The following is an 11672-nucleotide window of genomic DNA, read 5'->3' as shown; positions in this document are numbered from 1 at the left end:
GCCGTTTTTCAACTCCTCATCTCTGCGGCTACCTAGCAGAATTTCCACTGCACGGACGAGGCTCAGACATGACGAAGACGCCCCCAACGCAGCCCAATATACCTAGAGGGGTTTGCTTCACGATGGAATAGGAAGACACAGCAACCCTTCCGGTGCTCTTCACGGACACGGCGCTCTCTAGTGTTTCACATGATGACCAGAAATTTACGCTAATCTGCCGCGACGCACACCGCACCTCATCGTGGCATAAGCCAGGTTCCTCAGAAGAGCGGTGCTGGCCGATGAGGCTCTTGAGGCAGCGCAGTAGCAGGCAGCTTTAAGGCTGTGACACATTCAAGCTTTTTTTTTTCAAGACAGCTTCGCCCTTTCATAGCTCCGGGACCGGTCGGTCGCCTTGCTCATCGGTTTTACTTCTTTCCCAGCGTGCAGCACTACGCCAACAAACTTGCAAACGCACCTAGCCTCACTATTCCTTGTCAATATTGACATTGCCCTGCCTCACCATGAAGCCCAGACCCGGCCTCCCGACCGACATCGAGGCTCTTACAGATGTCATCATCAGAACGATGCCGCTAGATCCGCAATGGGATTATCGGTTTCCATATCGCCATGAGTATCCTGAGGATCACTACAAATTCACGCGCTTGCTATTCGAGTACTTTCTTGATCCGGCCTACGACGACTGGCAGGTCATGGTAGTGGAGGACAGCCTGGAGACAAGCTGTGAGGATAGACGGGTGGTCTCGTTCAGCGTCTGGGACGTTTCTTATCGCAACAAGAAGCGATACGGGCCCGGCTATGTAACCCAGGATCGCAAGTCTTTCATCATGTTCTTTGCTCACTTCTCCCACCGAAAACCTCGTTCGATCTCCCACCAGAGGTAACAATAAACTATACGTAGAAGCGTCACACTAACACACCGAACCAAACAGCTGTCACCGAGGTGGAAAAGCAGGGAGGCAGGGCGCGCCGGGACGCGAACCACAAGCACTTTCAGGAGTTCTGGAAGGGTCAAATCCGAGCCTACAAGATGTTCTTTGGCAAGATCGGGCCCGACCAGATTCACCTCCAGATTCTTGCCACGTTGCCCGAGTTTCAGCGACGTGGTCATGCCTCCTCGCTCTGCAAATGGGGGATGAAGATGGTTCATCAAGAGCGCCTGAAAGATATTTCAGTCATGGCCAGTCCCATGGGCCACAGCCTATACACCTGGCTGGGGTTCAGCCTTGTGGGCACGTTTCATATTCAAGTGGCTGGTGAGGAGGAGATGTTGACACTACACGCCATGAAATACGTCCCCGATTCGAAAGTCTTGAGGGTCGTGGCAGATAATGGTCAGTGTGATTTGATGTGAGGCAGCATAGGAAACGGATTTTGTATTTTGGAGTTCATATGATAGAGGTTCTCATGGGAATTCCGGTATGGGCTTGGTTTTCACGACGATACGATTTCATTAGGCATGTAGCGCGCAGAACGGAGATTTCTCACCAAGTTTACTCATGACAATCAAATCTTGACTATACGTTGATTTCAAACATTTTACTTACTGACGACATGTAGATGGAGGCCTCCCGCCAGACCAGATCATGAGGACATCTACGCCCACCACCTCAGGCAGCCTTCGTCACATACAACAAACACTCTGCTGCGGACAGATCCAGCAGTCCCAAAACCCAGGGCTGAGTTGTCGCTTTCCGTGATTGCGGAAATGTGGTCTTGAATGATGGTTGACTTACACACTTGACCTTCCTCATACGGCGAAAAGATTCACCGATTTTCTAAATATGTGACCGATGAGAACCGGTGGGGTAGGTAGGTACCTACCTATGTCACACTTAAATCTTAATCCTTCCTTTCACTTCGACAGTTGACAGGTGGTCCGGCCACTATGGATAGGTCAAGACATGCCTCTCCAAAGGAATGACCCTGACATGAGCCGAGTACCATCACACATCCAAAGCCACCGCCAGGGCATGCACAGTATGCTTCCCAGGACAGTAAGACGGACAGATAGTCGATCCTGGTAAAGAGCTCAGCAGTTTTGAGGCGTATTTTAGATCCTGATTTTATTTTACGAAATTCTCAATAGGTTCATCATGAGACTATCTACTCAGCAGAAACTGATAACCACTGCCATATCATCTTGAAGCTCACTTTGTCGTTGATAGACATAACAACGGACCCTTGTCCGGCAAGTAGCTGGGGTGGACCTCGGCATCTGGGGAAGTGGGGCCGCGGGAACAAAAGCGGGAAGCTTGACTGACGTACCTACCCCACACCGTTATCGTACCGAGCTGCCATTCTTATCAACCGCGCATCATGATGTCTGTTGCGTCAAGAGCAAAGAGAGCCCTGTGGAGGCAAGCTGTCTATGAAAAGACGTCGGAGAAGTGCCTGATAACATCCAGACGAGCACGAACACCTAACCTGACGACATGCCTCCGGATACCCCCCTCAACTCGCTCCCCAACGAGGCAAGCTTTGCCATCTTCCCCTTTTCTGTGCTACCCACTGTCATGCTAACCCCCGCCAGCTCCTCCTATCAATCCTCAACGACCTCCCAACCTCCGACCTCCTCCCCCTCACCGCCGTCTCCCACCACTTCTCCTCCATCGCCCTCCGCATCTTCCACCACCGCCTCCACAACCTCGCCGTCTCCCTTTCCCCCTCCGGCCGCCACAAGCTCATCCTAGAATGCTACCACCCCACCGCCAAAATCTCCACCCCCTACCTCTACTGCGAATACTTATCAACTGATCAGTTCTACGATGAGTCTTCCGACTCTGCCCTGCGGAACAGTCTAGGAGAAGTCTACTCCCACTTCAAACCCGTTCTCCAAGACGAGAACCGCCGTCCTCGAATGCGCTATCCCCGACGACGACCTGAACGTGAAGAAGAGGAGGAGAAAACTGACCCCCATCAGGATATCTACCTTGATGCTGATGAGGGGTTTTCTCAACTCTGCGTTATCACGAATCTAGTCAAACTCGGACCGAAGCCTGGGCTTTTTCTGTCACATGTTAACATCTCCGAGGGGCTTATCCGTCTTAAACGTAACTTTCTGGCGACGGCATCGTCAAATAGGACAGCAGAGTCAGAGGTACTGTGGGCAGATACGAAGCAGACTATCGGACTCAAGTTCAAGATTGAAGAAAAGGACACAGGAATAGAAAGGCCGGTACTGGTGGCGGAGGGGGAGGAACTGCCGGTGGCGTACAGGCTGCAGTTTGAGGAGTTGGTCGTCAGAACGGGGGAGTTGCTAGAGGCGTTTGAGGGGGCCGAGAGGCAGGAGGTGGAGGTTGATGGCGAAGGAAGAGAAGGTAGGGCTGTGGTTATTGCTGCTTTTTGATGGCTTGGTTTTGCGCTTTCCTGGAAATACCGTCTGGATCAGTTCGGCCATGCTATCATGGCGGAATAGAGAACAACAAAGGCGAACTCTACCCGGACCAGATCAGGACAGTTGACGATCAGGACAACGAGTACTGGAAGCGAACAACACTAAGATGAATGAGTTGTTCTGGTGTTGTTTCGCTCCTGGCGTGGGGATATTTGGCCGTTTATTGAGCCTCTAAGCCAGGATGACCTGGTTCTGATGCTCAATAGCAACGTCAAAAATATCCCGTGTCGGTATGATGATCCGAAACGAGGAGCAGTTTGCCGGCACCAACATCCTGGGAATACCTCAGCAGCCTATTCTAGACGGGAAATCGCCGCACTATGAACCAAAGCGAAGCTGTGTTTCTGCACCCTGCTTCCCCTGCGTTGCCAAGAGAACAATCACTCACAATTCCGGGTGATCACTATCTAGGTTTCTATCTCTACGAGCAAGGACAGTCAGCTGTGCCCCGTCACCGGAGCCAAGTGTTCTACTGGACCGCTGTGCCCGCCGCGCCGGACTTTCTCCATCTCAGCTCGCACCTTACACCTGTGGTCCGGCTGCAAATGGTGGGCGATGGTACTTAACCGAAGGACAGAGAAGGTTCACGATGCACAGCAGGCGAACAGGACGCGGTGCAATGAGACACGACCGACCATATGGAGGCCGCAGTCGGGGACCATACCACGATGCACATGTATACCGCGCGGCGCTATGGATAGGGATGAACTTGGCGCATCCTCAGAAACGGAGGAGTTTGCAGTGCATCAATGTAGATCGAAAAGAACAGGCTGAACTGGCATCACTTGCACAAACCTTGGTCCGTCCCCTTTCAAGTCAAGCGGCGTGGTGGTTTGCCGGGCAGAGCGGTGCATGATCGGCGTTGGGGTCTGGTACAACCACAGCTTCATCACTTTTATGCTCCTCTCTGTGGTTTTTGTTTGTGCAAGTACAAGAGAGGGACGGGTTGAGAAACCTGGTTGAGGTGACGTCCGGAAGGGCGGACAAATCATGCCTTGCGGGTTGAGGGGAAACAAGAAACAAATGGCGAACAGGGGGGAGTTGTGGCAAGCCGCTGTTATTTTTGAGAGACGGGTTTGTGTGAGCAACTTACCTGGTGGTTGGACTGCCATGTTTATGCTGAGAACGGGTCGAGACGAGACGGGATCAGTGCCGTGGTTTGTGCAACTTTTGCAGAGCATCTTGGGCTCTCTTCAGATAAAATGCCGAAGAATGAGGGTATCAGCAGCTTGAAGAAGCGAAGCTGGAAGCTGTTTCGAGAAAACTGGTTCCCTGCCAAGCGACCTTCCACGCACTGACCGCACTCTACAACAACTTGTTCAACAGCGTCCTTCCGATACCCGAGCAAGGTCAGTGCTTCTTTCGGCGACCTGTAACACCCCCTCGACACAAGAGGGAAGTGTTCAGGGTTCCTCGTCCCAACTCTCCTCCGAAGACGTTCCACGACAGACGGCCATAATCCCCCGTGGCGAGAGTTGACAAATCCTTCAGGTCAGATGTTAGCGGTCAGCAACGCGTCGACAGCTAACAGAAGCGCTGCTGACTGGACAGTGTTCCGGCGGTGAAGAGTCAGTGGAGAAAGAAGCATCAAAAGAGCGAGTTTGCGACGGCACGGTCAAAAATGGCCGATGGTTGATGGCACGGCACGGCATGCGCAGGCACGAAAATGCAAAGGCAAGGAGGAGGCCTGACAGCCCGGCAAGAGCCGCTTCCATTTCTTCTTCAGCTGTGGCCCCACATCTTTACGACGGATAGCGAGGCGCCCTTAGCGCGACCCCGCTCTTCGGGTCCGACCTCCCCCCCTCGCACAGGGCAGCTCTCAACGACGTCCCTTTCTAGGTGTCTCCCTGGCACATTGACAGAAGGGTTTCTGAGATTTTCATTCTCCCTAGCCAGAAGATATCTCGCTGAAGAAATCCCTACTATTGAGAATCAATGACGACTACCAAGACATTGTTTTCCCTACAGACATCTTCAACAACAACAACCCCGCGTTGTGTCACTGAACGTTTCAGCTGCTTGTTGGTCCCTGCCCTCGTGAGCTCGGGCTTGGGTGAGGGGCGCCCTTTGGCTGGTCCAAGCGGGCCTGATCACCTCCATCACCGTCCCATTCCAGGGGACCTTGGATCTGACCCCGATCGCGACCAGGTACTGGTGTATGTACCACAAGTGCCCTTCCCACGCGTCGTGCTGGTTCGCTAGGGAGCTTGAGGCAGGCAAGGGGATGCCTGTCGCTGTCCTGCCTTGTTCTTGACGCTGTCAGCGATGACATACACACAGGAAGATGGTTTCTTCTTTCTTCGGGTTTTCTGAGCCGCAGTTGGCTTGTATTACCATGATCACCACCAAGTGTTTTCGCCCCTTGGCTGAAGGTCAGATCATCACTCTGGAGTCTTCCACCCAGTACCAGAATATATTCCCCCCCTTCTTGAGCCCATATTTGTCCCTTGCCATCATGCGTCTAGAGTAGCCTTGCATCGACAGCTTACCATTCAACCCTATCACGACCACCCAAGAATGTGAGGTCAATGCTTGGTGCTTGATTGCCCTCCCTTGCCCACATCACATTTTTTCTTTCTCTACTGCTACCCGAGGCTGGTACCCGTATAATGCCATGGTAGCCTCTCCCCTGGTTGTCCTCTTTGGCCCCTTTCCTTTTCTAGTCTGACCATTCCTCGTGGCCATCTCACAGCAAACATTCGTCTCGTCTGCTGGACAGCGACGATAGACGACCGTTTATCACAAAACATCTCCTCAGCGAGTAGAGGTGTCATCCCGTCGTTATCATCACCACCATGGGGCAGGACCTTGGGATAGACCTGAGGAAGGAGCTGGGGCTCAGATGGGGGAGTAATGGGAACGATGGGAGCAGCACAGCGGGATTGATCGAGTCGTTCCCACCACCGCCTCCTCCAGCAAAGGAACCGCATCATATGATGGCCAAGAAGAAGCCATCACAGTCATCGTTGAACTCGACTAGTCCGACGGAGCCGCCAAATCGCCCATTACCACCGAGGCCGGTATCAAAGTTGGGAGGGGGGTTATCGAGGAGTACGACGAATGCGAGTGGGTTCACTGCCATCACACCATTACCACCGCCTAGCATGCCTCCACCGAGTGTACCGCCACCAAGCGTGCCGGCACCAAATCGACCACCTCCACCGAAGCCATTACCTTTGAGTGTTAGGCCACAGGTGCCGTTGGGTATGAACCCGCCCACCAGACCAGGGACATCAACTACGGCGAAGACGACGACATCAGCAGCGACCGCAATGGAGCTTCCACCTGTTTCAACGACAGACTCAAAACCGAGAATGTCATGGACTTCGACGGCGGCGTCATCGTTGAATGTGCCGCGGAGGATAAAGTACGGACAGGGGAAGTATAGCAGTGTGGAATTGGTCCCTCAGCCGAGTGATGACCCGGATGATCCATTGGTATGACTGTCCCTCTTGGCCTTTTGAAGGATTATGCTGATACTTGTGTGACAGAACTGGCCCACATGGCGCAAAGAAGTCAACTTTTGGTCACTCATGTTGATGGTTGCCATGACAGGGGTGACAAAGACGATATTTATGACGGTTAATGCTCAGGTCTCCCAATTATATGGCGTGTCGTATACGGCTGCGGCCGCGTTGACCGGTGTGCCGCTGATTTTGTCGGCCATTACAGGGTTGGGGTGTTTAATTGCTGCGAGGATGGTTGGGAAGAGGCCGTTTTATCTGGGGTCGCTGATCTCCTTTTTCATCGGGACGGTGTGGAGCACCAATGTTGGTTTTGAGGGTGCGTATGGGCAGTGTATGGCTGCGAGGGTGTTTCAGGGGCTGGGCTGGGGAGCGTGGGATGCGCTGGTGTTGGGGAGTATTCAGGATACATTCTTTGTAAGTTTCTGTCCTGCTCGTCTCTCAGGAAGAAATGAAACTGACCAAGGAAAAGGAACACGAACGCAACATCAAGATCACCATACACGCCATCACTACCACGGCCACCCTCTGGTTTCCCCCCATCCTCGGCGGCGTCGCCTCTCAATCCTCCGCCGGCTTCACCCTGCAATTCACCATCCTCAGCAGCTTCTTCGCCCTCGCTATCCCGGCCATCGCCTTGGGCTGCCCAGAAACAGTTTTCGACCGAGCATACACCCTCTCTGCCGCCGCCTCCGCCGCTCCCACACCAGCGACCGGCCTTTCCGGCTTTGGCCTCACCGGCACAGGCAGATACAAAACCTCCCTCCCGCTCGCGCCCTATAGGCTCCTCTCCTGGGAAACAGCCTGTACCTACCTCGCCAAACTCCATCCCTACACTTATTCCACCCCTATTTCCCCCTCCCTCCTCCTCCAAGCCCCCAGAGCAATGCTCGCACCCACCACCCTCCTCCTCTTCCTCGTCTCCTTCCTCCCCATCTCCGCCCTCTGGTCTTTTTCGTCTTCCCTCTCCCTCATCTTCCATCCCCTCCCCTTAAGCCTCCCCCCCTCCTCCATCGGCCTGTTCTTCTTTGGTCCGTTCCTGCTCTCCCTCATCCCAGTCATAACCTTTAACTATTTTTACCGGAAGTACTCCACAATCTTCACCTCCACCCCCAAAACCCACCTGTTCGTCACTGCGGTAGGGTTAGTCCTCTCGTTTATCGGAATTTTGACCTTCTCCCTCCACATCAGCAGCTCGCTCACTCCCGATCCCGATTCTCTCATGGCAACAGGCGCGAAAGTCAACCTCCCGGCGGTGGGGTTCGTCTTTGGACTTTTGGCAATGGGGGCTGCGACGCTGGAGCACGGGCTTCAGAGGGTGACGATTGGGGAGTCGACTGCTTTCACGAGCAGGAACTTGGGTGTCAAGATGAGGAATGAAGTTGACATGGGGTTTGGGGTGGAGTTTTACCGCAAGGTTATGATGGGTGTTTTTGTCATGGGGACGCAGACGGGGAACTGGGTTGTGTTTGAGGGGTTGAGGGGATTGGGGCTTGGGTTGGGGGTTGCGGTGGTGGTTTTGGGGGGTGGGTTGGCGACGGGGTGGTGGTTGTGGGGGGGGATGATCAAGGGGGTGGACGGATGGGCTGTTGGGGGGGTTGATTTGGGGGAGATGGGCAATGAGGGGGCGGGGATAAAGAGGAGTGGGAGTTTCTTTGATACTGACTAGGGGGGAGTAAAATTGTACGATGTTATGATGGGCTCAAGCGCCTAGGTAACGATGTTTTGATGATGATGGGTTTTTTTATGTTGGGAATCAGGGTATGATACCACGGCTGACAGCCGTCTTTTCTTTTGGATCTTTGCAACAGGGGTGGGAAGGGGAAAGCATTGGGAGGAATTGGGGTGGCAAACTCTGTATTAGTACCACTCTTGATGAGCACACAGAACTGTTTAGAATACCGCTTTCTCGGGAATGACATCTTCCTTTTCCAATTATCCAGTCCTTTTCGGACGGCACCTTTTCAGCCTGTTCAGAAAAAACTCACCCATGGCCAAACCGGACCTTCTACTCACCCACAACAAGTCTTCTGGAAGGCCGCTGTCGAGCGTGATCTGGCTTGCCATCATGTGGCTCGGCCACGTTCCGCGTCGATCAAACACCCCTAGATCAATCCGGCTAGATACACCCAGAACATCGGACGATCGTTCGCCACACTCACTCACAAACCCCCCACCAGCACAAGCGGAGACAAGGGCAAATAATTACTACATCCATATTGCTACCATCATACACTAGGTACCTATTCAACCCCAAGCAAAATCCCAAACAAACTTTTTCGCTATCCAATCCCATCACCATGCAATCATCCCTCTCCCCCGCTCCCTCCTCCTTTTCATATACCCCTTCTCACCATCCTATCCAAGTTAAAAGTACAGATAAGTCAAACAAGCCAGTAGTCCTCAAAATAGCTCACAGCCAGGTATCAACGAAGTGAATAGTCCAAGAAGAAAATACAACGCTCTCTCATCTCAAGTTCCACCAGACAATTTTTGAACGACGCTATGACAAAAAACAGCAACAAAGGGGAATGATACAAACAAACTCGTGCTCATTGCAGGGGTGTTTCCAATATTCTCCCGAGTCGTCAACTCCGCTCAGTGACAGTCCACCGTCTCTTTGTACAGCTGGTATCTCTCAACCGATCTGCATCCTCAGGGGGCCTGGGTCCGTTGCCACCCCACAGCCCGCCAGGCCCATCCCCGAGCTGCTCCGACGATTCCGCCTTGGGAGTCGTGACGGGAGAAAATGACGGGGTGGGGATCCTTTCGGTAGTCCCTCTAGGACTAACAGAGAGGTTGAACGAATCCAGGTTATTGGTAGTGCCAGGAACAGGGGTAGGGGTTGCTGCACCATCCACCTGCTCTAGCGTCTCGGACGAAGCTGGCTTCCGGTCCGCATCGCCAAAGTTGGGCAACAAGAAATCGTCATCTTCGTCCTCCTCCGGCTGAGAAGAGATTGGAGACCAGAGACCGATCGACGGCCTATGCCCAAAGGTCGACCCCTTGTTTGCCGTGAAAGAAGTGACGCCACTCCCAACAGTAATGCCTCCTCCGCTGCTGATACCATAAGAGAGCTTGCTGGCAGTTGTTGGTGTGCTGCTGTATGTGTTCGAAGTGGTCCTTCTAAGCCCATTCAGAGCCATATTTGCCGACGACCCACGGGAATTGTTGTTGTCGTTCCAGGAAAAGTGGCTCAAAGTTGAAGAAAACGACATGTGCCGCCCTCGAGGACCGTTCAAAACACTGGCCACCGAGACCGAGGGAGATCGGGAAGGGTTGGGTGTTGTAGGCGGCGATCTAATGTGATCACTGTTCGCAAACAACTTGAGGTCATACAAATGATGTACAGGCGGCAGGTCGTTGACGTTGGTAGTGTCGACATCATGAACCTCGGGCTTCCGTACAGCCATGGTCAAGGAGGCCATGCCGACGTCCATGAGCACAGGCTGATGAGTAATCGCCCCGATCAGAGCATTGCAGCCGGCACCATGAGACACCATGATGACAACCGCCTCCGTCTCGACATCATCATCTTCAGAGTCGACGCCATCCGATCCTCTCCTAACAGGCTGAAAAGCAAACTTCGTCACCATTTCTGTGGGATGTTCCGCCGTCGTATACCAGTTAACCAGCTTCTGGACGCCACTGCGGAACCTCTTGTGCATGCTGGCCCACTCCTCCGGAAAGCTTCCACCATCACCCCAGTCCAGAGGGGGTCCTCTGGAGTCCCATTGGTAGTCAACCTTTACACACGCATCCTTGGCATGAGCCACATAGCCTGGTGGGATCGTGTTGTTGTTGCTAACAGCGTAGTGTGGCACCGGCGACACGTATCCGTGGACGCCGAGCTCGATTTTAGGAGTAGAGGGTCTCGTGCTCAGGCTGCTCGTTATGCTACTCTGGCTGCCGATGCTGGGACTCCTAGGCAAAGCGTTACTCAGGGTAACCATGCTCCCAAGGCTATCATATCCTCCGTCACTAGGTGGTGAAGCCGGGCTTGGTCGACCTGTCGGACTCCAGAGGTGACCTTGGGAATTGGAATGGTGATGGCCACTGAAGGGTGGGTAGTGACTATAGTCTTCCCGTCTAAGGAGCTCTGACTTGGCAGAAGCAAGCATCATAACAGACTCGGGGGGTGGGGTGATGAGTTCGAAGTAAGTGGGCGAAAGCCATTCTCCAAGGAATGCGTCCAGTCGTAAAACAGACTTTCGAATTTTGACAGGTTTCTGTGGCGGGTCAGTAATGATATTTGGTGGCCGTGGTCGTCCCTCGAGTGCGGGAGGGGGAGTGGGCGGCCTCGAGTCCAGATCGGGAGGTCCAAAGGGGGTCGAGTCCTGTGCCAGTCCCGCGCCGATAGCGATTGAAGTCTGGATGCATCGAAGAAACGGCGAACTGTGCAAGACCACCTTGTACCGTTTTCGCTTCCTGTTTGGATCTGGGTTCATCCTCGCCTCAAGCTCGTCTCCCTTTACTCTTTCCTGAAGAATCGAGGCAATTCGGCCACCCAGATTCTTGCATTGCTGCCAACCGCTGTAAGTGAGAGGTGGGTCGTAAGGAGCCGGCGATGAGAGATGCCACTGCTTGTCGGCAGCATCTAGCCGGTACCCGTGTCTAACCACTACGTTAGCAGAGAGTCCCCTCCAAAAAAACGATGTGGCAACCAACTTACCTCACCACGAACAGGTACGCCGGTGGGCGCCCCATGATGATAAATTACTGTTTTGACTGTTTGCTGCAGCTGAAAGTGTGGAAGGCCGTTGGACAAGTGTCCACCAGAACGGACCCTTATGAGAACTACCACCGGAGAG

General features: G+C 53.5%; 4 protein-coding genes across 4 annotated transcripts; 3 read left to right on the top strand and 1 right to left on the bottom strand.

Annotated features, from left to right (window-relative positions):
* Positions 1-503: 503 nt before the first annotated feature.
* On the top strand, positions 504-1354 carry QC762_609400 (uncharacterized protein; the record flags this gene model as incomplete). Its single annotated transcript, XM_062892617.1, has 2 exons — positions 504-813; positions 933-1354. The coding sequence occupies 2 exons, from the start codon at positions 504-506 to the stop codon at positions 1352-1354; spliced, it is 732 nt and encodes a 243-aa protein (XP_062741216.1).
* A 1081-nt stretch (positions 1355-2435) lies between these two features.
* On the top strand, positions 2436-3349 carry QC762_609390 (uncharacterized protein; the record flags this gene model as incomplete). Its single annotated transcript, XM_062892616.1, has 2 exons — positions 2436-2474; positions 2534-3349. 2 exons carry the CDS (start codon positions 2436-2438, stop codon positions 3347-3349), a joined length of 855 nt encoding a protein of 284 aa, XP_062741215.1.
* Positions 3350-6192: 2843 nt separating this feature from the next.
* Positions 6193-8530, top strand: QC762_609380 (uncharacterized protein; the record flags this gene model as incomplete). Its single annotated transcript, XM_062892615.1, has 3 exons — positions 6193-6834; positions 6889-7278; positions 7334-8530. The coding sequence occupies 3 exons, from the start codon at positions 6193-6195 to the stop codon at positions 8528-8530; spliced, it is 2229 nt and encodes a 742-aa protein (XP_062741214.1).
* Positions 8531-9449: 919 nt separating this feature from the next.
* QC762_609370 (uncharacterized protein) lies at positions 9450-11568 on the bottom strand (the record flags this gene model as incomplete). Its single annotated transcript, XM_062892614.1, has 2 exons — positions 9450-11475; positions 11534-11568. 2 exons carry the CDS (start codon positions 11566-11568, stop codon positions 9450-9452), a joined length of 2061 nt encoding a protein of 686 aa, XP_062741213.1.
* Positions 11569-11672: the final 104 nt, after the last annotated feature.

This window comes from Podospora pseudocomata, chromosome 6, assembly GCF_035222375.1.
Source record: "Podospora pseudocomata strain CBS 415.72m chromosome 6, whole genome shotgun sequence".
NCBI classification, from domain to species: Eukaryota; Fungi; Ascomycota; class Sordariomycetes; order Sordariales; family Podosporaceae; genus Podospora; species Podospora pseudocomata.
Note: the sequence above shows the minus strand (reverse complement) of the source record. Positions and strands in the feature narration are given on the sequence as shown.